This window comes from Chenopodium album, chromosome 10, assembly GCF_948465745.1.
Source record: "Chenopodium album chromosome 10, dcCheAlbu1.1, whole genome shotgun sequence".
Taxonomy (NCBI): domain Eukaryota; kingdom Viridiplantae; phylum Streptophyta; class Magnoliopsida; order Caryophyllales; family Amaranthaceae; genus Chenopodium; species Chenopodium album.
This window is the reverse complement of record NC_137843.1, coordinates 15727571-15752188: the sequence shown is the minus strand read 5'-3', so window position 1 is coordinate 15752188 and position 24618 is coordinate 15727571. Positions and strand designations below refer to the sequence as shown.

Genomic DNA, 24618 nt, shown 5'->3' with positions numbered 1-24618 from the left:
CTTTTCTTGTATGTTTTTTTTTTCATGTTCAAGTTATGTACTCTTAATTTTTCATCATTAATAAAGTAAGTCCAGTTTAATTATCTTAAACTAATCTTATACTTATTATTTTATGAAGATATGGATCTGCCCGAAGTTGGTTCCAAATTTCAATGCCTTTTGGACAGTGGAACAACACACACTATTCTGAAGGATAGAAAATATTTTTTAAAGTTAAAATTATTTCAAGCAAATGTTAATACCATTTCTGGGTCAGCCAAGCTAATAGAAGGTTCTGGAAAAGCTTGCATAATACTCCCAAATGGAACAAAATTAATCATTAATGACGCTTTATATTCGAGTAAATCTCGAAGAAATCTTATAAGTTTTAAAGATGTGCGTCAAAATGGTTTTCATTTAGAAACAATGATAGTGGATCAAAAGGAATATTTATGCCTCACGGCAGAAAAACATGGCAAGAAACATGTGTATGAGAAATTGCCAGCATATTCTTCAGGGTTATATCATATAGATATACGACCAGTTGAAATAAATTCGATATCTAACCAGAAGTTAGATAATAAGAATCTGCTAAATTTATGGCATGATCGTTTGGGTCATCCTGGTACAGGAATGATGCACAAGATTATAGCAAATTCAGTAGGACATTCAATTAGGAATGTTAAAATCCCTCGATCAGATGAATTAACATGCTCTGCATGTTCACTTGGCAAATTAATAATAAGGCCATCTATGAACAAAATTGCTACTGAATCTCCAACATTTTTAGAGAGGATTCAAGGAGACATTTGTGGACCAATTAATCCTGCATGTGGACCATTCCGATATTATATGGTATTAATTGATGCCTCAACTCGATGGTCACATGTAAGTCTCTTATCCAGTAGAAATGTTGCTTTTGCAAAACTCCTTGCTCAAATTATTAAACTAAGAGCACAATTTCCAGACCATGCAATAAAAAGAATAAGGCTTGACAATGCTGGGGAATTTACATCCCAAACATTTAATGATTATTGTATGTCGATTGGAATTGTTGTAGAACATCCAGTAGCTCATGTTCATACACAAAATGGACTTGCTGAGTCATTAATTAAGAGACTACAATTGATTGCAAGGCCATTATTGATGAGATCAAAATTGCCTTCATCTGCTTGGGGTCATGCCATAATACATGCGGCAACTCTAATTAGGTTGAGACCAACTGCTTATCATAAGTTCTCACCACTACAATTAGTTTTTGGTCGAGAACCTAATGTCTCACATCTAAAAATTTTTGGTTGTGCGGTGTATGTTCCTATTGCTCCACCCCAACGAACAAAGATGGGTCCACAAAGAAGGCTGGGAATTTATGTTGGGTTTGAATCACCCTCCATAATTAAATATCTTGAACCAATGACCGGTGATTTATTTACGGCCAGATTTGCCGACTGTCATTTCAATGAGACAGTATTTCCAGCCTTAGGGGGAGAGAAAGTGAACCCACGAAAGACAGAAATAGAAATCATTTGGAATGCAACACAATTGTCAATGTTTGATCCACGAACAAATATGTGTGAACAAGAAGTTCAGAAAATTGTTCATTTACAAAGCATTGCAAATCAGCTGCCTGATGCATTTATAGATGCAAAGAAAGTGACAAAATCACATATACTAGCTGAAAATGCCCCTGCACGAATTGAAATTCCATCTGGTGATAAGATCATTGAAAATGAATCTCTAGCACGCCGAAAGCGTGGAAGACCACTTGGTTCAAAAGACTCTAAACCAAGAAAATTAAAAAGACCTGATGAGATCAACAATATTCCCCTTACAGAAGGTCAAGAAAGACAAAGTACAGATGAGAATAGAGAAAAAGATGATAATCCGAAAGGGGATGAACAAGATGACCATAACATCGATAACAATGAAACTTCAATAAATTTTGTTTCTACCAGGAATTATTGGAATAGAAATGATGTTATCGTAAATGAAATATTTGCATATTCCATTGCAATTGAAATGGCATCTGACGAAAATGATAGTGAACCAAGAACAGTGGAAGAATGTCGTTGCAGGCATGATTGGCCAAAATGGAAAGAGGCAATGCAGACAGAGTTGAAGTCACTAGAAAAACGAGAAATGTTTGGAAAAATAACCCTTACACCAGAAGGTGTAAAGCCAGTTGGATACAAGTGGGTATTTGTGAGAAAACGAAATGAGAAAAATGAAATTGTTAGATACAAGGCAAGACTTGTAGCCCAAGGTTTTTCTCAAATTCCAGGGATTGATTATGAGGAGACATATTCTCCCGTAGTTGATGCAACTACGTTAAGATTTCTGGTAAGCTTGACAGTCTCAGAAGGACTAAAGATGCGATTAATGGATGTAGTAACCGCATATTTATATGGGTCACTCGATACATATATTTATATGAAAGTCCCAGATGGACTAAAATTACCAGAAAACCACAAGCCTAGACATTTACTTTCCATAAAATTAAAAAGGTCACTTTATGGATTGAAACAGTCTGGGAGGATGTGGTATAATCGTCTTAGTGAATACCTTATGAAAGAAGGGTTCAAGAATAATCAAATCAGTCCTTGTGTTTTCATTAAGAGATCACAATCAGGGTTTGCAATTGTTGCAGTTTATGTTGATGACTTGAATATCATTGGAACCCCAAATGAACTTGAAAGAACTGCAAAATACTTGATGAAAGAATTTGAGATGAAAGACCTTGGACAAACTAAATTTTGCCTTGGATTGCAAATTGAGCACCTAAATAATGGTATTTTCGTCCATCAGTCTAACTACACCGAAAGAGTGTTAAAACGTTTTTTCATGGACAAAGCGACCCCAACAAACACCCCGATGATTGTTCGGTCTTTGACTATGAAATATGATCCATTTAGACCTCGAGAGGAAAACGAGGATGTCCTTGGTCCTGAAGTACCATATCTAAGTGCAATTGGGGCTCTAATGTATCTAGCTAACAATACTAGACCAGACATAGCTTTTTCTGTGAATTTGTTAGCCAGGTTTAGCAACGCACCAACGAAGAGACACTGGAAAGGAGTAAGACACTTACTACGATATCTACGAGGAACAAAAGATCTTGGTTTGTTTTATCAATCAAGGCAAGATGCCACCCTCATCGGATATGCAGATGCTGGATATCTATCAGACCCACAAAACGCCAAGTCACAAACTGGATATCTGTTCACCTATGGTGGAACTGCAATTTCTTGGAAATCAACAAAGCAAACCTTAACTGCGACATCATCAAATCATGCTGAGTTGATTGCCCTTTATGAAGCAGGACGTGAGTGTGTATGGCTAAGGTCAATGATCGGCAATATCCAAGAAGAATGTGGGATGAAAGAAGTAACTGAAAGTCCAACCATCATTTACGAAGATAATATTGCATGTATCGCACAAGTAACTGAAGGATATATTAAAGGTGATAGGACTAAACATATATCCCCAAAACTGTTCTTTACACACGATTTGCAGAAGGAAGGGAAGATAAATGTCCAACAGATCCAATCATCTGATAATCTTGCAGACTTGTTTACAAAGTCCCTACCTTCGAAGAGTGTTGAGCGGTTGGTCCACAAGATTGGGATGCGTCGTCTTCATAAACTATGTTAAAATCAAGGGGAGCATTATATGCACTGCACTCTTTTTCCCTTCGATCAGGTTTTTATCCCAATGGGTTTTTCCTGACAAGGTTTTTAATGAGGCAGTACACTAAAGCATATAGTAATATATTGTTGTACTCTTTTCCCTTAGCTATGGCCTTTATCCTAAAGGGTTTTACCTAGCAAGGTTTTAACGAGGCAACATATACCCTATTCTGTATGGACATTCAAGGGGGAGTGTTAAGAGTTAATTAATTTAGTCAAGGTGTGAATGTCCACACTCCAATTTCTTCATTGCATTTAATGTAGTAGCCAACCCTAATTGCCACCCTCTAAGGTTATAGCCCACAATGTAATAGTGGTTCTTACTACTATAAATAACCATGTAATTTCACTTGTATGATGCAAAAAATATTACCAAGAGTAATACATAAAAGTAGTAATACTTCTCTTAATCCTCTAATTTCTATATATTTCATAACACAATTCACATTTTAAGGGTATTTTTAAATTATTACCAATCTATACTGATATATTTTTAAAAAGTGTTTATAAAAAAAATGTCCATGTGCCACGTAGATCATTTTAAATTATGTCATATCACTTCACAAACACTTTATGATGTCACATCATCTACCCAACGAACATCGATCTCTTTATGCCACATTATCATATAATTAACCTTAATCGTTACGCCATGTCACCTAAACAACCCACATTACTTTATATAAAAATAGAAGGTTAAGGGGATTCGAACACCCAACCACTTATAACAAAGTTGGCTATTTAACCATATTAGTCCATTATCATGCATGTTATAAATAAGAAAAAGAAATTTACATAAGTGTAAACGACATGATTTAGTTACTGCCTTCATTACACATTATGTGCAACAATTGAGTATTTTATGTGAGATATAAAAAATTCAATTGTTGCACATAATATGAAATAGAGGAAGTATTTAAAAAATAAAAAATAAAATAAAAATAAAATAAAAAAACCAATTGCATGATTACAAAGTAGAAACTTTTTTTTTTTACAAGAAAAAAAAAAAGATTTCATTAATGAAAGAAGTCAATCGACACTTACAAACAAATCCAATGAAATCTAAAATTCGAATACAAGTACAAATCACCTTAGAACTAGTTACATCGCAGATGCAATCAACGATTGCCTTAATAAAAATCTTCATCCGAAGCAATACAATCTATGAGTTAGCTCTAATTCGGCTTGAGATCCACGGATGAAAAGTTGTTTGGGTGAAGAAACTCATATGACCTTCTAGATACTTCTGAAGATTGTGAAACCTTAAATCTTTAATTTTTGACAGACGAACAAAAGAAGAAATTAAACGTAAAAGGATAAACACCATCATAGAGATGGGATTCATTTATTGAAAGCAATTAAAAATTTTTTTTGGGGCTTACCACCGATAAAAATACCAGTGGAAGTCGCAACAAAAATTTACAATTGAGACCAGAAGAAAAGAGATGAAAGAGAAAGTGGAATCGTACCGTGTCGGGCCACTGCGGGTCGTGCCGTGCCACCTTTTGGCACATCCCAACCCACGGCACGGCCCACATGGTTGGCGTGCCGTGCCGGGCCGGGAAGCGGGCCACTCCGGATTTTTCAATTTTTTTATATTTTAAATTCGATGTATATTTTTTTGAACAACTTTAAAAATGAGTATATTGAAATAATTTTATTAATTTATGTTTTTTTATTATTATATTATTAATTAATAAAAGGCAACAATGCATATAATTAAAAAATTTACGAGTGCGATAAAACAAAAATTGATGAATAACTTATTTTATTATATGCCGGTACTTAATATGGCTGTTGTAATATAGCCGTTTATGGCTGTTAGGCTGTGGAAAGGAGCCATTGAGCACAGGTCCGGCCGTGTCGTGCCGTGCCTGACGGGTCGCTTGCCATGCCTGGTCGTGCCTCGTGTCGTGCTCACGGGTCGTGCTGGCGTGCCGACCTACGGGCCAAGTACCGTGCTGCCCACCGTGCCCGGGCCGTGCTCGTGCCGCTTTTATCAAAATTTTGTTCACGGCACGGCCCACTGCGGGGCCAGCGTACCGTGCTGTGCTCGTGCCGCCCGCGTGCTGGCACGGCCCATGCCAACGTCTAAGAGAAAGAGAGAAAAGGAGAAGAGTGAAGGTACCCCTTTAAAAAAAGCAAAAACAAAATCTAGCAATTGAGACTAGAAAAACCCTTTCAAGGGAGAAGCCCTAGAGGGAATCAAAACACCCTCCCAAGGAGAAAAAAGAAAGTAACTTGGGACAATGCCGGACTACTCAAAAGTATATATGAAGTATATAAAAAGAAAGTAACATTCTTATGGTTGTTTGTTTTGCCTTGATGAGTGCATTAATTTTATTTTATTTTATTTTTATTTTTATTTTTATTTTTATAATTTCTACCACTCCATTATATAATTCGATACATTAGTGGTCAAATATATGTTTGCGCGGCCAAAGTAGAGTTATACAAAAAAAACATTCATATTAATTGACACTTTTTTTATAAAGTCATTCATGTTTCTTATTAATGACATGTATTATCTTATTATTTTTCTCACCTTACTTTTTACCCAATACCTAATTACCTACTAACTATAATACACGGAGTAGTAAAAATATTTTCTATAACGATCATAAAATTATACCGGACTATCCTATAGCTATTATAAAATATAATATACAACTACTCACAAATTGACACAAGATCGTTGTAGACTAAATATATTCAGTTAGGGTTAAGGTTGGAGCGATGATAATGGCCATGGTACGATATTAAAGATGAAAGATAAGCATGTGAATTGGACTCCAATCTATTTTCAATTGTTATAGTTATCATATATTTACAAAATACTACTCCGTAACAACTTCATAACCAATTTTGATGATTAACCCTATAATGTTAATATAAATTGCCATGAGTATTTTAATAGTTAATGGCTAAATTCACCACACAAGCCTTAGGATGATATTTTAGTGTATGTTTTGTATACGTACATGAACATATGAAAACCAGGCCAAAACTTCTAGAAAATGTGAAAACTAACCTACATAAATTAAACTAATTTTTTTCTTTCTTTGTTAGGTAATTAAGATTTATTGAAGAAAATCCAACCGCGTTAGTATAATAATTTTCTTAGCCACGATTTTCTCAAAAACCCAAATAAAATATTTTTTACCAAAAAATAAAAGCCAGCTGTTCATGCTCTTCCACAAGGTCTTTGCTGCTCCACTATATATCGTTCTCTTCAACCCTAAGTAAGCAAAACCTCGTCAAACACGTTTGTTTAAACTTCTTACAAAAAAAAACCGTAAAAAAAAATAAAATAAAAAAAAATAAAAGTCCATAGTTTTACACATATTGTGTCATCACATAAAGTTGCCAAGCAGCCGTATCTCTTGTCCTCATCCCTGCAGCCAAACTCGCAGCAGCAGCAGCAGCAGCAGCACCTGCCGCTGGGGAGTCTCGGGACTGTTGCTGCTGGCTGCTGCATTCACCTGCCGCTAGGAATATCTCTTTGTAGGCTTTACACACACTCTTAGCGTTGGAAGTAAAAAGTTTAAGCATGGGAAAAACGCTGGATGCATTGCTAGGAAGAAGCTTTAAGGCTTCCAAATTCAAAACCCTTGTAAACCTTGCCATATCTCGGCTTTCTGTCCTTAAGAACCAAAAACGAGCGCGGTGTTCCATTGCTCGCTCTGATGTTGTTCAACTCCTCCAAATTTCCGAACACGAGCGTGCTCTCATCAGGGTAACCACCATTGCTTCCTTCACAATATATGATATCTGACACAAAATAGATTTTGATGCATGATTTTGTACTTTTATTTGCATGTTTTTATAGGTTGAACAAGTGATCAAGGAGCAAAATATGTTGGATGTGTTTTCCATGATTGAGAGTTATTGCATTCTTTTGAGTGAGAGGGTCAAACTTATTGAAGATGAAAAGTTAGCCTCTTTTTTTTTCTCTTTTTGTTCTAATTTATTATCGTGGTGTTTCAGTCTTCTACATGTTTGACACATGAATAATTAAATATCATCTGATTTCAGAACCTGCCCTGAAGAGCTTCAAGAGGCTATATCAAGCCTGATTTTTGCGGCATCAAGGTGCGGAGAATTACCAGAACTACAGGAGATACGCCATATTTTTTCATCCCGCTATGGCAAAGAGTTCACCCTTCGCGCTACTGAATTACGTAACAGATGTGGAGTCAACCTCAAGGTAAATGATTTCCACTTACATGTCAAGAATTCAAGAATAAATGTTAATTGTGTGTTAACGGGTGTTTTTCTGAGCAGATCATCCAGAAACTATCAACTAGGCAGCCAAGTTTGGAAAGCAGAATGAAGTTACTGAAAGAAATAGCTGATGAAAATGGCATCAGTTTGCAGCTAGAGGAGGCTCCTTCAGTGGCAACAGAGGTACTGCTTCTTCCATTCGTTGATAAAATCCTCCAGCTACTCAGCTTTATTAGTCTTCCCTACTATGATATTTGATATTACGAAATGGCTTATTCAATTTGAATTCTCAGAAATGTTACTCTGTTCCTAAATTATACTTTGTATGTCACGTTTCAGTATAGAGTCCTCCAATACCAATTTAAAGTGCAAACTTTACCATACTAAATTTTTTTAAAATGAACTCTAATCATACGAAGTATGTAGCTTGTGATTGATGGACAGGGGAGTATCTGCACTAGAATCTAGAGATAACCTTAAACAGCAAGTAATCACAATGTATGCACTAACTTTGTGCAGGAAAATAAAGAAGAGGACAATCGTAGTGTTAAAAACCAATCAGTTAGTTTAGGAGTTAATTTTGGAGATGATAGGAAGGACTACCCTGAAGAAATGTGCAGGGTTGGGGATTTAAGTCTTTCATTGAATAGGGGAAAACAATATAAAGATGTAGCAGAAGCTGCCCAAGAAGCTTTCATGTCAGCAGCGTATGCAGCTTCTGCAGCAAGAGCTGCTGTGGATCTCTCTAGGTCGATTTCTGGGGGACCACCAGATGATCTCAATCATCCAAGTAATAAACAGAGAAAGCAAGTCATGGATTCGAATAGTGAAGTAAAATCAAGAACAGTTAATAGTCAGAAAAATTATTCACGGGAACTTGAAGACTCTGTTTTGCGGCATGAAGAAGTTCATCCATTCGACAGTTATAGCCTTAGTTCTGACGAAGAGGAAATCTGTCAAAGCGACGAGATGATTAACGTCAAGCAAGTAGATCAAATAAGCATTTCTTCAGCTAGAGCAGAGCAGAACCTGAAGTTCAATGAAACTATCAACGAAGATGTAGTTAAGAGTGAGACCTATTCAGTTGGAAACAAAGATGAACAGGAAAAAAGAGAAACCAAGCTGCTTTACTATTCTCCCAAACAAACAGCTAATAACATTCAAGCAAACTCCAGGAAAGATAGCGAGGAACACATTTCTGCAAGAATGGCTGCGAAGAGTTCACAGAGATTGAATACAGTGAAAAGGCCTGTTTCTGTGAGGACCAGAAGATAGCATTGATACCTAAAATGCTATTGAAGTTATCTCTAGATGAGCGAGAGGAATGTCTGAGTTTTTTTTTTTGTTTTTTTGGCCTACTTTTTTTTCATTGCTACTCTGCAGAACATATATAGAGGCAATAGTAATTTTATTTATTATTATAAAAACTTAAATGTAGCCTTAAATTTTGCAAATCTGGAAAAGAATTTTGTTTACTGAGCTCGAGTAAGCTTCAAAGCAGTTCATTACTATCCGGTCAATGTCCCAGAACTAGCCACTATTCTAAATCTATTGTATTAAGTGCAGAAATAAAAACTGAGAAGTAATCCTCTTGTGCATGGATAGCCAGTCAACATTTCTACTTTCCAGACATTATGCATTAGTACAGAAATGCTCATCATTGAGATAATCTTGTTTTCACTAAATAATGCAAGCAGTTCAGATAAAGTTTCTTGGGTAGGTAATAAGTAACCAGTAATCCAGTATACTTAAGTTATGTTGATGACACTGCACATAATTTGATAATGAAACCAGCTATGTGAAGCTGGTCTTTTTGGTACAACTGAAAGAGGACTCTATAGATATCAAGCATATATAAGCTTATAAACACTAATAAGTGAAAATGCTTTTACAACTATGAATTATAGTTCTAGTAAAACTTACTGATTAAAAAACCAACAACATCCAGCGTACCTGAACGATCTATTCTGGTGCAATACTTCCCAAATGCATAAATATATACCATGAACTTTGTTGCAAGCCACTAGTAAAACTTCAGCATTGACTGCAGCATGAACTTTACTGACCTCTTCCCCGCTTTTTGCTTTGTGGCATCAAATTACAAAAAGACTGCAAACTCTGCCCAGCATCTTCATCATATTCAATACCGAGTTCCTCCTGAAATAAATGGAAGGAGTTGAATCAGTGAAGGGGAATATTTTTGGAGGCCTATAAAACTATAGAAGTGAGGAAGAAAAAGACCTTAAGCTCTTTTAGATCCCTCGGTAAATTTTCAGTTATTGTATCCCATATGTCTTTGAACATCCTTTTGCGCTTTCTCCAATGACTAATTGCATTCACATACAGATCTTCAATAGCCTTCCTGTCCTCTGGTTTCACAAGGGTGACTCCTCCACGCAATTTAGTCAACTTATCCTCCATTTCCTCAACCTAGTTGAGATGTCAACAGAGAAATCATCAAGTTCAAAATTCTCCCAAGTTCAGCTATTTGTTTTAAAAAACGCAAGTTAATATCCTAATAAAAAAATCTTCCTGCAAATCATGCAATATACCTCTGTCTTAAGCCTTCCCAGCTTGGCTTGCATATCTTCTAGTGTCAAATTTGACTGTAAGGATTTGATTTCTGAAAACAAAATTATCAAGGAGATCAAATTAAAGCCAGCACAGATCACTAGCATTGCATCCAAAATTCCAATTCAATTTTCATTTCTCTTTCATAAATAAATGAAAAGATGAGTAAGAACCATGTGGTTTATCAAAGTGTAAGGTTAGAAGTTTAGCCTACCTCCCTCAACCTCGCTAACTGCTTTCTTCTGTTCGTTAACTTGTTCCTGTAATTTAGCATTCTGTTCCTTCATCTGATTAAGCTCTTCACTGTTTGGAATCTCAAACTGGTCTTGACGTGCAATGTAGATCTTCTGCTTGCCATACTCTTTAAACGCAATCTTTCCACTATCAGCGAGTGAATCAAGAGCTTTTTGAACTGCAGTCTTTTTGAGATTGAACTTTTGCAATGCATCAGCAGCATTCTGTGCATTTAAAGGCCTATTTTGCTGGACAAGAACAGCAAACATAATACAGATTAAGACAAACAAGTATAGCCAGCTAAACATAAGTGGGCAGTGGCTGACAAATTGACGAATCTTAACTAAAATATTTAAAATAAACATTTTGCTAGTTATTGAAAAAGCCCCGACATGTCTTAATATTTCAAATGACTTCTATTTCATTTATTTATTTTCAGCTTAATCATCAGATTATGCGTCTAATAACAAACATGAAAGTGCAATTTCAGGTCTTTTATCAGGCTGTTAACCTATCTCATTGAAATCTTTTCAACTTATTGTTCTTCACTCCAACCTTACATTTCTCCAAACTCTTAAAATACCAGACACAACACGATATCCAAGTACTTCATAATAGACCTAATGATACTTGAATCCGCAAATAAAGCCAGTACTTACCCTTAGAGTTACAAACATACAAAAACTAGTAGGGATATCATATGAAAGAATAATTCACAAGTCCATGAACTTTAATTCTTTTGTAAATTCTAGAATCAGAGGTAAATTAGCACAATAACTTCGAAATGATGCTCATGAATCATACACTCGAAAATCAGTTTCATAAAAATATCATTTCATACTGCAACTTTCAACTATAGAATTTATTAAAAAAAAAAAAAAAAAAAAAATCAAAATGCAGGAAATAGTCCTGATTTTAAATTTCAGCTAAACGTCCTAAACCTACAATAAGCTACTTTGTTTTTGCTATACTTATTTTACAGAAAAATCAATCAATTTCCAAACAACTTGAGCTCTAAAATTACAAGCTCATACATGTTGTATACAATTTCAATCACAAGAATCTGAAAATAAACAATTTGACGAACATAACTATCAAATATTTTGCCACAAAATCGGTAAAATAAAAACTAAGGGTTTAAGGAAAGTGGATTACCTCGTTGACGAAGTTGAGTACTATACCTGAACAAATTACATCCACCAAAAAAATTCAACAATGTTAGAGAAATTAACACTGAAAAAACTCATAAAATGGTGAAATTAAGAGGAAATAATACGAATTTAGCAAAATGAGTGGTATAATGAGAAGATTAAACCTTAAAAAGAAAAAAAGGAGTGATTGAAGCTGAAAATGAGTTAAGGAGAGAGAGAATACCTTCAGCGCTGTCGGGTTTGGGGGCCATGGTGGAGAAGAGAAAATACGAAAGTTTGGCGGAGTGAAGTTGAGTTGCAGATGTTGCGCGGGAAAACTGACAACTATGGGATTGGGAGGAGGGAGGAGCAATAGAGGGTGCTTCAGCAGTGTTGCGTCTTCTATTTCTGTTTAATGCGTCGTCGTTTTAAGTGTATTGTGCTCCAAACGGTGCGGTTTTGTTAGATTGTAGCTTGCCGCCTACGATTTAGGGCAATTAGGGGTAAACAGATTATTTAAAATGTTAAATCAATGGGTAGGATTTTCGTTTTTGCTTTTTGATCAATGTTGAGGAACTAGGAGGAGATGGGTGGGGTTCCAGACTTCGAATCCTCATCACCCATTCCTATGATTGGGTTGGGGGCCTCAATCGATTAAAAAACATATAATTTGTCTTAACTTAAAATGAAAAAATAACTTTGTAGCTTTGGTTTACTAAATTTAAGTATAAAATATGGGTTTAGAATGATTTACATTCATATCCCAAACTCTCAAGGTATGGGGTTTGTAAACCTAAGAGTCTGTTCTAATTAACTGAACTTAATTTATTGGAACTGAACTGCAAATAATTTGAAGAAAACAGGCCCTAAGAGTAAGGTGAATTTTGCTCAAACCCATACTTTTAGGTATCAAATAAAACTAAAAAACTTCATCTCATAATCTAAGCAAATTACTAGTATAAAAAAACTTTTACATATAAGTAATTAGGCTTTGTTTTATTCCCTTGATATTGATTGAAAATATAAATAATTTTTGCTAATTCTCTATTATACGCAAATAACACAATTCACTAAAATGAACTACTCTCTAATTTTTAGTCAACTAAAATTATTGGGTTTTTTTATTATTATTTTTTTATTTTAAATAAAGAAAAATATCTGCTCTAAATTAAATTAACTTGACTTATCTTAGTTACCGTCCCAAAAAAAAAAAAAAAACTATTTGTAATATGGATTACGGAGTATTAGAGCATCTCTAATGGTTTAATTGTAAGGACTTGCTTGCCATATAAATAAAATTCCTAGCTACATGCTTTCCATGAAGGAACAAAAAATTAAGCAACACGCTATCAATTGTAGCTTAAATAAGCTACATGCTTGATTGAAAATGAGACAAATAAATTTCATTCATATTATAACATGTATATAATTATTTATTTATTTTTTAATATTTATTTTTTACAAACTAAGAGATGTTATAACTTACTAATGGAACACTTTATTGTTAAAAAGTGTTATAACTTAAAAATTAATGTGGAAAAGCAAGGTACAAAACATTGTATCTGTTGGAGATACTCTTATCATTTTCACGGTTTAGTGGAAACTCCTTTGGGTAATACGTGTACTCCGTAAAACTAATCTCTGATGAATTTGGCGCCACGTTGCCATGAAACACAGAACCAAACCAATAACCATTCTCTCTCTTCTTCATCACAACTTTCAGCAGTACCTTGAAGATGACAACAATGGCGTCGTCAACAGTCATTCCACTTCGAACTCTCTTACTCCACACCTCCCAACCACCTCCTAAACCTTCCATTTCTCGACGCTTTTCTCTCTCTCATCATCATCTTCCACTCAAATTCCCCCAAAAAACTACCCTTAATTTCCCGCCAAATCGCCATTGTCAACTCACAATTCCTTGTTCTGCAACTCGAAGTTCGTCGAATAGAAAGAATTCTGGGTTAGTTGGTGTTGAAGTTGAAGATGAATCTGAATCTTTTCGTAGAAAATTAACTCAAGCAGTTTTGTGGGTTATGGAAGGGGTCTACATTGTTTGGCTCTTTTTGCTTCCTTTTGCTCCTGTTAGTATGCTCTCTTCCTTTTTATGCTCTTCAATTTTGCCCTAATTTTCTACCATATTTGATTTTTTTGGTTTGATAGAATGTAGGATAAGGTATAGATTGATTGGAATAATGTTGTCGTGAATTGTGATGCAGTTGATTGCATTGTATTTGGATTTTCATTGTTTATATGTGAATGATTTGTCAAACCTAACAATTTTCAATAGAAATTGACAATTCATATAATGTACTTAATTGTTTCAATTGTCTCAAATTATTGACAATTACTAGCAATGTGCTATGCAAGTTTGACCTCTTTTTCTAACTATAAAAAATGAACTTGCACATATGACAGGGTGATCCTGTATGGGCTATCAGTTCGGACACTATCAATGATCTTGTGGGGCTTTCTTTGAATTTCTTCTTTATCTTACCGATAACAAATGCTGGTAAGTATCACTTTGATGGTCTTATATTCTTGGTAAGTGTAAATAATATGTGCTTATGAGTTATGACCAACTTCAAGCCAAGCAGGATGTGTAGCTTGTGCATGACTACTTGGCTCTTAGATTCAGAGAAAGGGTGAGTAGGTTGATTGCTGGGCTATGTTACATTGACTCTTTATTTCACCTTAAGCACCCATGTCGGACCCTCGACACTTAGCGTTTGAGTAGCTTTTAGTGGTTTGATTTGGTCAAAAACCACTACTTAACAAAAAATGTAAGTGTTTGGCAAAGTAGTGGTTAGGGTAGCTTTTAGTGGTGAAGGTAGGTTTTATGAAAAGTTAGAAATATTAGCTTTTGAAATTAGAGGTAGCTGTTGAAAATTTAATCTTGAAAATGAGCTTGATTTAGCTATGTGGCTACTTCAGAATTATGTCACACTGCTAGTGAAGAGCTGCAAGAGATGATTGTTTGTTTATATCACCAACTTGGCATCCCGAAGTCTTTAAGGTGTCAGGAATCCTTCATCTTCCTTGGGTTATCAATTAATTATACTCAAATTCCCTACTTACCATAACGTCAATAAATAAAATAGGTTGTTTTTAACTTCAATATTATATTACTATATCGATGTTGTTTGTTACTCAACACCTATCATAGATTCCAAGATATCCTCTTTATTTCCGCTCAACATTCCCATTTTGTTGTGGTGTGCCTACACAACTAGTTTGGTTTATTATAAGGAAGCCCATGTTTAATTTGACACCTAAATTCAGCACCATTTCCTAAATTTTCACGTCTTTCACGTGCAACCATAACATATCAAGTTGAGGAGGTTTCTGCCTTTATAATGTTTTAGGATTGAGAATCACTCTTAGCAAGGCAAAAGCACATTCAAGGCAAAAAGCACACTTGAGCCTTCTTTGGAGCACATGAATACCTCCATCTTCATTATAAGCAGACCTGCACTCAGTATTTCAAATATTATCGGCAAAATGGCTAGGTAACTTTTGTTCTGGGATTTAACAACTTATGGCAATTTTTGCTCCTTTTTCTGCTGTTGAGGGAATGAAGAATTAACTCATGGGATTGACACGTGGGGGGTGGGGGGTGGGGATAGCTATATGAGAGTGAACTCCGGCGAATTTGAAGCACATGGATGCAAGTAGCCAGGTAGGGCTAGTCGTTATGAAAAGGAAGATGTAATTATCATCTTACACATTATGACTTACGACGGAATGAGGTTCATAGGCCAATTGCTTTCATTAGGGCTGTGACTGTATACATCAACAAAATAGAGCTGTCACTAACATTTCATCTGTACACAATTACTGATTTCATATGGTTGTTTACACCTGTGGCATTTTGAATTTATGATACACTAGAAGCTGTATACTTCCATAGCATGAAGCTTTGTTCTGCTGTCTATGATAGAAGCATAAAATCTCTGTCCCTATGATTAAAGCATAAAATATATATATATATATATTTTTTTTTTGGTGTATAGAGAGCCACAAGGGCAGGGATTAGAATCGATCCCAGGATCTCCTGGAATCGGGAGGAAAGCTTTAATCACTTGAGCTATCCCTCACTCTCATTAAAGCATAAATTATGATATAACATTTCTGCATTTTTTAATATATGCCCACCTTTATCCTCTTTTGCATAATATAACGTTTCTGCATTTTTTAATATATGCCCACCTTTATCCTCTTTTGCATAGACAGGTAATTATACTCTGCTTTGTCTTCTGTTAACCTTGTGAGGTACCAGAGCTCTAGTACTAATCATTTGTACTGTGTGTGTTTCTGACAGAGTAGTTGGTATTCATGCTGTAGAAGCCCCAGTTCTTCACCCAGTAAGTAGTGTGACTGAAGTTCAAGACCAATGCATTCAATATCTTAATTGCCTACTCTGATTGAGAATTTTGATTTCAATTTAGATGTCTGAAGGACTCTTCAACTTTGTTGTGGCATGGACCTTCATGTTTGCTCCTCTACTATACACTGATTTTAAGAACAGTAGATACAAGGGATCCCTGGATGCGTTATGGGGCCTTCAGATGTTCCTGACAAACAGTAAGTTCTACTGATGACTCTTTTGCTTAGTTTGGATTATCTTGCCTGATTCTGCTCTGTTGTTCTGATGAAGTTGAATAAAATTCATTTTATGTAATGGTTGTCATAAAGTAAAATTTTGAAAGAGTATTAGTACATTAGAAAATCTAGAGCAATATAACAAAATCGCTCACCTTGGAAATGTAAACATTGTGTGACATGTAAACATCAATTCACATTTTAAAAATGTTTCTTCATGTTGATAATTAAGGAAGGCTTAGTTCCTCGTAATTCCTCTTAGTTTTATCCTCGTAATTCATCTTTGTTCCATGTAGTTTGCTTCCTTTTCAACAATTGGAGAATGTGTCTTGGTTATTTGCCCTAGAATTTGTCCTTATATTTAATATCCTGAATTCCTGATAGCTACAGGCACTCTGATGTAGTTACTGTAAAGTTGCTTCTCCAGTTTTCTTACATTAAGTTATACTGGTAAAAATCAGTTATCTTGATTTCCTGGTTTAAACATCTTTTAATTGTGATGCATTATAGGATTCGTATTTTTCTGTGACTATGCTTTTATATATAGATATATGGAGTATATATTTTACGCAAGAGTTGTTGAGTACCATTGTTATTTTTTGTTCATAGCATTCTTGATACCCTACATGGCTATCAGACAAAATGGAGCTGATGCAAGTGACTACCCAAGAAAGCCCTCTCAATTGGGTACTGTGATGATCAAAGGTGCTCCAGTAGTTGGTTTGATTGGTGGGGCTGTGTGTGCAACATCCATTCTGTGGGCTCTATATGGAAGAATGGATGGTGATTTTGGAAGTTTAAATGAAAGGTGGAATTTCTTGTTGAGCTATCTGGGATCTGAGAGGCTCGCTTATGCTTTTATCTGGGATATTGTTCTTTATACAATCTTTCAGCCTTGGTTGATTGGTGAAAACCTACCAAATGTTGCGGAAGACAGACTTATGTTTGTAAAATACGCTAGATACATACCAGTAATTGGCTTGCTTGCTTATCTTCTTTGTCTAAAAAGAGAGGTGGTTGAAGAGCTGCTTGAATGATTGATTAGGAGAACAACTCAAGATGAGAGTTTCAATTCTTGAGTTTTCCTTTGTAAAAGGCTTAACTCTGATGTAAAAGGCTTAACTCTGATGTAAAAGGCTGAGAATACTGTTTCATTAAAGTGACAGTCGGCAAATCTAGCCGTAAATAAGTCACCAGCCAATGGTTCAAGATATTTAATTATAGAGGGGGATTCAAACCCGACATAAATTCTCAGCCTTCTTTGTGGACCCATTTTTGTTTGTTGGGGTGGAGCAATGGAACATATACATCACAACCAAAGATTTTTAGATGTGAGATACTTGGTTCTTGACCACAAACAAGTTTTAGTGGTGAGAATTTATGGTAAGCTGTAGGTCTCAATCTAATTAGTGCTGCTGCATGCATTATAGCATGTCCCCAAGCAAATAATGGCAATTTTGACCTCATTAATAATGGTCTTACAATCAATTGTAATATCTTAATTAGTGATTCAGCTAGACTATTTTGTGTGATGAACATGAGCTACTGGGTGTTCAACATCAATTCCAATTGACATACAATAATCATTAAATGTTTGGGATGTAAATTCCCCAGCATTGTCAAGTCTTATTTTCTTTCTTTATCGTATGATCTGAGAATTGTGCTCTTAATTTGATAATTTGGGCAAGTAATTTTGCAAAGGCAATATTTCTACTTGAAAGCAGACTGACATGTGACCATCGTGTAGAAGCATCAATTAAAACCATGAAATATCGAATTGGTCCGCATGTCGGATTCATTGGCCCACATATATCTCCCTGAATTCTTTCCAAGAATATTGGAGATTCAGTAGCAATTTTGTTCATAGATGGCCTTATTATTAATTTGCCAAGTGAACATGCAGGGCATGTTAATTCTTCTGATCGAGGAATTTTGACATTTCTTATTGAATGTCCAATTGTATGTGCTATTATTCTTTGCATCATCCCAGTTACTGGATTTCCCAAACGATCATGCCATAAAATAATCAAATGTTTGTCATCTAACTTCTTGTTAGATATCATATTGATTTTCACGGGCCGTATGTTTATACGATATAACCCCGAAGAATATGCTGGCAATTTCTCATAAATATGTTTCTTGCCATGTTTTTCTGCCGTGAGGCATATATACTCCTTTTGATCTGTTGTCATTGTTTCTAAATGATAGCCATTTTGGCATACATCTTTGGAGCTTATGAGATTTCTTCGAGATTTATTCGAATATAAAGCATTATTGATTATCAATTTTGTCCCATTTGGAAGCATTATACAAGCCTTTTCAGATCCTTCAATTAATTTTGCTGACCCAAAAATAGTATTTACATTTACTTGAAACAACTTTAGTTGTAAAAAATATTTTCTATCCTTCAAGATAATATGTGTTGTTCCACTGTCCAAAAGGCATTGATATTTGAAATTAACTTCAGGCAGATCCATATCTTCATAAAATAGTATGAAATTAGTTTAGAATAACATCATACAAACTTTTATTGGTGATAGAAATTAAAAGTACATAACTAGAAATTTAAAATACAGTACATAACAGAAATACATTAAAACATAATATATATTACATTAGTAGATGGGAAATCTAAGCATTGTTATTTTCTCTAAAGACGAAATCATTTCCAATTTCAGCATTATCCATGAAATAATCAGACACATTGAGGCTGGGACAAGGAGCATTTTCTTCGTTAACATAATTTGCTTCTGCATTTGTTCTTTTCCATTTACAAAATCCTGGTAAAGGGCTACCAAATTAGCCGTACGACAAGTACGTCCCCAATTCCCTGTCATGCCACATCTGTAACATGTGTTTTTTTTCCTTTCGAAGGAATTTGTTTGTGGCTTCCAGATGACTGTCTGATAGGGGTGTCGCGTACTTAACAAAAATTACCTAACAAGACCACTACTATGTAGACGGGCAAGTAAGGGTCGGATCCCAAGAGACTATGGTTCAACTAATTAATTAGACTCAAGTAACTACTAACCAAGTAACCAAATCAAATAAGTGAGAATTAATAACTAATTAACAAAGAAGAACGATTAAACTGAATAATATGATAGATCAAATACTAAACATCCAAGATAAAGCATTACCACGAATACAATCAATGCAATAATCGTTCTACTCCTAACATATAATTTAATTGATTAATGAGGAAAAGTAATCCTTGAATAGTACTAATGGTCTCTCTCGAGTTATCAATGGCTTCCCTAATCACAATCAAGCCTACTTCCGTAGAATCATGTAAATTAAAGACTTTGAGCACATTACTCTAACTTCCTAATCATCCATTCAACTACTCCCGTGATGAACTTCAAACCCTTAATTGATTTATTCAAACCCGTCAAAACCTAACTCCCGTTGCGATTAAAATAATGGATTAATAACAATACCAATTATCCCTAATTTAGTATTGGCATAAGCATAATCAATTAAGCATATCAATTGCAATTATCATTAGAGAATTTAAAGAATTAAATCATGCATCAATCATATTCGGGTTCCGCAAGATCCCGGATTAAAGGACTACTCACACATATTAACGGAAGCAAAAACAATATTCAATGAAGAAAACATGGTTAATAAAAAAATAAAAGTAAAAGAAGAAGTAAAGATGAATACCAATTACTTGAATGAAGAAAAGTACCAATTGTTGATAAACAAAGATCAAAACTTGAAAGTGCAAATTAATCTAGATCTAGAGAGAATATTAGGGTTCCAATGAAGGTTTAAAAGCTGCAAGATAATAACTAAGTGTGTTTTAGTCGGGGTTTACAAAGGGTATTTATAACCCATAAAATAATTAAACTCGAAAACGTAGGAAAATAAGGTTCCCGAAACATTGCTCGGGCAGCCAGGGCAAGGCTGCCCGGTCGGGTGCGAGAAGCAAACTCGACCTTATGCCTTCAAGAGATCCTTCATATGTAGCGCTTTTGTCCGCCCGGTCTGCCAGGGCAATGCTGCCCGGTTGGGCGGGCAATACATACTCCACGACTGACCCTCGAAGCTTATAATCAACATAAATCCTCTCCGCCCTGGTTGTCAAGGCAATGTTGCCCTGCCAGGGCGATAGGAGGAAGATACTTCATAGGAATACTTTTCTTGTCTCTTCTCCTTCTTCCGCCCTGGCTACCAGGGCAATGTTGCCCCGCCACGGCAATGGGAAACTACTCCTTCATCGTAACAAACTCTCGTGACAATCCAAATTAGCGTCGTTCATCCTGAAATACATCAAAAACAACGAAACTATCCATAAAAGCATAATATGATCACAACTAAACCAAATCAGGCTAAGATAAGCTATGAACAACTAATCTAGACTCGAAAACTACCTAATGGACTCTAAAAACACGCACAATATATAACTTATCACTGTCCCTTCTGTTTTTTAGAATTTTTGAAATTACTGTTTCTTTGAAAATTGTTTCTACCACGACCACAACCACGTCCGCGATAGTTTCCACGACCATAGTAATTTCCACGTCCACCTCTTCGTGTAGCATTTGACTCGGGTTGATAAGAATTTGTTGCATTTGCCTCATGATGTGTGGCCAAAGACCTAGTTGGTCTAAGATTATGATTTTTTAACAAAAGATCACTATTTTGTTCCGCAACAAGCAATACACTCATAAATTCATTAAACTTTTTAAAACCTCTTTCACGATACTGTTCTTGCAACAGTTTGTTGCTTGCATGAAAGGTAGTGAGTGTTATTTTTCAATCATCTGTTCATTGGTGAGTGGATGATCATAGTATCTCAATATAGATATTATCTCATGTATGGTTGAATTGTAATCAATTACAGATTTGAAATCTCGGAACCGTAAATTTGTCCGGTCAAATAATGCCTTAGGAAGGAGCACCCTTTTGTGGTGTCCAAATCTTTCATTAAGGCAATCCCATAATTCTTTGGGATCTTCAACCATCATGTACTTAGTTTTAAAGCCTTCATGTAAATGATGACTTAACAACATTAAGACTTTTGCCTTATCTTGTTCAGTTACAGATTTTACAACCATCATTGCAGAAGTGGTAGTATCAGTTGTTTGATCAGAGGGACTTTTATTTTCTTTAACAGTGTACTCCAAGTCTTGAGCTTTCAAATTCATCATTGCATCTACTTTCCATTCCAAAAATTTCTTTCCAGATAAATCTAAGATGTTGAACTATCTTTTCATTAGGTCTCCCATTTTAGTTACAACAAATTACGTGATAATTAGTTTATAATAATAAATCATATCTACAACACAAATGTTTAATTATTTCATATTTATAGTCAAATTAATAAAACACATGATAATTTAATTTAACAATAATAAACCATAAATAATATAGTTCTTTCCTCCCCGTTGGTTTATTATTGTGAGTACGTAATTATATAATTAGGCAAAAATAAATCTTGTTATTAGTCGCAAAAGCAGCAAATCGACAACAATAATATTAGTAACAATAAATATAAAATTATGACGGTATATTTCATACGATGATGATTTATATCAACGAAACAACGTAATACAACAAAAACAAACTTTTAATCTACTAAAACGACAAAATAAGTGAATTTTACTTGTACATAATGACAAAAATTAATATTGATACTAATTAAACTGCAAGCATCGTAATTAGAAGGAAATATTGTTTTATCTTCCTTAAATCTTCCTCAAAAGTGAAGGTGTGGTGTTTTGGGTGTTTTGGTTGCCGTCGTCGGGGAACATATCGGAGAAGAAGGGGGTGAAAAATTTTGGGTGATTTTTGGATAAAAAGTGGGAAGTGATAAGGGATTTGTGGTGAAATCGGAGGAAAATCTGCCTTTTATAGAGGTAGGTTTATCCGTTATTATTCTGTACAACTGTAAAAATATCATATAATAGTCTAATGTATTGGCAAAAATTATGGTCTAAATATAAATGTTTAAAATTGTAAAAGGTTATCATACTGAAAATGCAAGCCATAGTGGTCCAAGAGCCGTAATATCTATAAAAGATCATGGGTTCGAAAACGGAAAGAAATACAAAAAGTACGCAAAAGAAAGAAAAATAATAAGTATAAAAAGGCTGCATCTTTTTGTCAATTTAATTAATAACATGCGTGCAAAGTTACTACTAAGCAATTATAATAACTAAAATCAAACTTTACGTAAAAGATGAGCATGCAACATGTATGAATCAAACAAAAACAAGCAAGATACCAACATGAATAAAACAAGAGAGGATAGCAATGAATTCATAATTAAGAGAATTTTTCACCGTTGTTTTTAAGATATATGATACAATAAATGTTTGAGTTTCTGGTATAGAGGATCCCAAATATGGGCAACTATAGATCATACTCTTCAAAACACTTAGAAATAGATAGTATTATTTGTTATAAATTTTTAGTAGTATAAATATACCTGATTGAAAAAAATGGTGCTGATAACGTGTTAAAGTTTTACCGATAAAAAGTTTTGATCAAAGTAGTAAAAGAAAATAGGTGAAATGGTAGAAGTATTGCTCTGGTAATTTTGCTTGTGTTGTTCACAATAGTGAACTTGCCTTTTTATAGGCAAATTTTCTTATTAAAATATTTAGCATGATTGTACTAGTTTACAATTATTGTACTAGTTTACATACTCATGTGAACTTCACTTGTAATTTTTCTCAACAAATGCATTATTTTGTGAAAAAAGCAAAACTTTAAAAATCTTTTTGGCAAATGAAAACCCGATTTTTAACTTTTTGGCAAAAATAAAAAAATTCGATTTTAGAGTTTTTTTTTTTTTGTTGAACCTAATGCCTCTAATTCACTTAATTAATCTCTAATTTCTTTTAATTAATGACTATCTCTTACTTAACCATCTAATTACTAGCTATCTCTCGCTTAATTAACCTAATGAAATTAATATGCATGATGCACATATGATCTCCATATAATGAAATTTTCACCGTAGAATTGTGCTGAAATTTTGTCAACGAGGACACATATGATCTCCATATAAACGCTATGGTGGTATTCTTCACTTTTGTTCTTTTATTTAGATGTTGTGCTCTATTTCGACTTTCATAGACATGATACAGTAATTAACTAAACACAAAAAGTGAAGGATAGCTTAAGTGGTTATAGCTTTTTCCTTGATTTTAGGGGATCATAGGATCAATTCTCATCATTCGTTCATATGGCTCGCTAAACGCCAAAAACAAATTTGATAATCAAACACGACTTGATATTTTACTGAAATTATGGGATTCAAGCCTTAATGCAAGCACTAAGCAAGAGTTCTACCTTACTCTATCAAGTAAGCAATAAATTTTGGGTTTTTCTACACAGTACCTCTGAGGTATTCACTTTTTCAAGCTGTGTCCGCCCATTTTTAAAATTCCACGTTGTAACCCCAAGGTACCTTTAGTGTGTAAGATGTAACTCTGCCGTTAGCTATTGCCTTAAGTTTTATATTTTCTCGCCACCAAAATCCAGTCCTCACGACCCACCACCCACCAACACACCCCAGGCCACCCACCGAACCCCACCTGCAAGCCGAACCTCGCCAGCGACCTCTACCATCACCTATCACGGCCCCTCTACCACCCATCGGAGGCCCACCACCACCTAGTGCACCACCAAAGAGGGTGTTAGAATGCAATGTAGGAGTTTAATTCAAATTGAAATTTCGACAAATTGGTTTAGGGCTTTTGTTTCATTGGATTCAAATTGCAAAATTAAGTTGTTAATTGTTGTTTTCGTTTTGAAATCAAAGAATTTGGTTCAAAACAATAGAAAACCCTAATTTTTTCCCCCAATTTGATTTTAATTGTTAAATCATCAATTTTGGTTCAATTAGGTTGAGATTAAATACACAAAACTTGTTTTAATTGATTTTTCCAACGAAAATCTGCACGAATTATGGTTCAATTGGTCGAAATTGTTCGACGTTTGCCCAAAAATTTTCAAAAAATGGTCGAAAATCTGGGCATGAAGAGTTGAGAGAGGAGAGAAGAAGGTCACGCGGTGGTGGGTCGAGGAGAGAGGAGCGAGGCGCGGTGGTGCGGCGGTGCGGATGAATGAGAGGTGCGGCGGGAGGTTTGGCGGTGGTGCGGCTGGAGGTTCGGCGGTGGTGCGGCTTGTAGGGAGGAGATCGAGGGAGGTGTTTGGGTGTTTTGGGGTTTTTT

At 35.0% G+C, this 24618-nt stretch overlaps 3 protein-coding genes across 5 annotated transcripts; 2 read left to right on the top strand and 1 right to left on the bottom strand.

Moving 5' to 3' along the window:
* The first annotated feature begins 7215 nt into the window (after positions 1-7215).
* Positions 7216-9164, top strand: LOC145564928 (uncharacterized). The gene is made up of 6 exons (XM_081625080.1): positions 7216-7401; positions 7495-7598; positions 7701-7872; positions 7950-8072; positions 8183-8186; positions 8374-9164. The coding sequence occupies exons 1-6, from the start codon at positions 7216-7218 to the stop codon at positions 9162-9164; spliced, it is 1380 nt and encodes a 459-aa protein (XP_081481206.1).
* A 539-nt stretch (positions 9165-9703) lies between these two features.
* On the bottom strand, positions 9704-12292 carry LOC145563690 (homologous-pairing protein 2 homolog). The gene is made up of 6 exons (XM_081624126.1): positions 12069-12292; positions 11850-11875; positions 10675-10942; positions 10442-10512; positions 10131-10319; positions 9704-10046 (listed from the first exon to the last, which is right to left on the bottom strand). Exons 1-6 carry the CDS (start codon positions 12094-12096, stop codon positions 9948-9950), a joined length of 681 nt encoding a protein of 226 aa, XP_081480252.1. The 5' UTR covers positions 12097-12292; the 3' UTR covers positions 9704-9947.
* A 1147-nt stretch (positions 12293-13439) lies between these two features.
* On the top strand, positions 13440-17974 carry LOC145563689 (uncharacterized). Of its 3 annotated transcripts, none has more exons than XM_081624125.1 (5): positions 13440-13908; positions 14243-14336; positions 16151-16188; positions 16273-16408; positions 17064-17254. In XM_081624125.1, the coding sequence occupies exons 1-5, from the start codon at positions 13561-13563 to the stop codon at positions 17120-17122; spliced, it is 675 nt and encodes a 224-aa protein (XP_081480251.1). In that variant the 5' UTR covers positions 13440-13560; the 3' UTR covers positions 17123-17254. The 3 variants fall into 3 exon arrangements, with proteins under 3 accessions (XP_081480251.1, XP_081480249.1, XP_081480250.1); XM_081624123.1 differs by having other exon boundaries at positions 13453-13908; positions 17036-17974; XM_081624124.1 differs by lacking the exons at positions 14243-14336; positions 16151-16188 and having other exon boundaries at positions 13455-13908; positions 17036-17973.
* The last annotated feature ends 6644 nt before the right edge of the window (positions 17975-24618 follow it).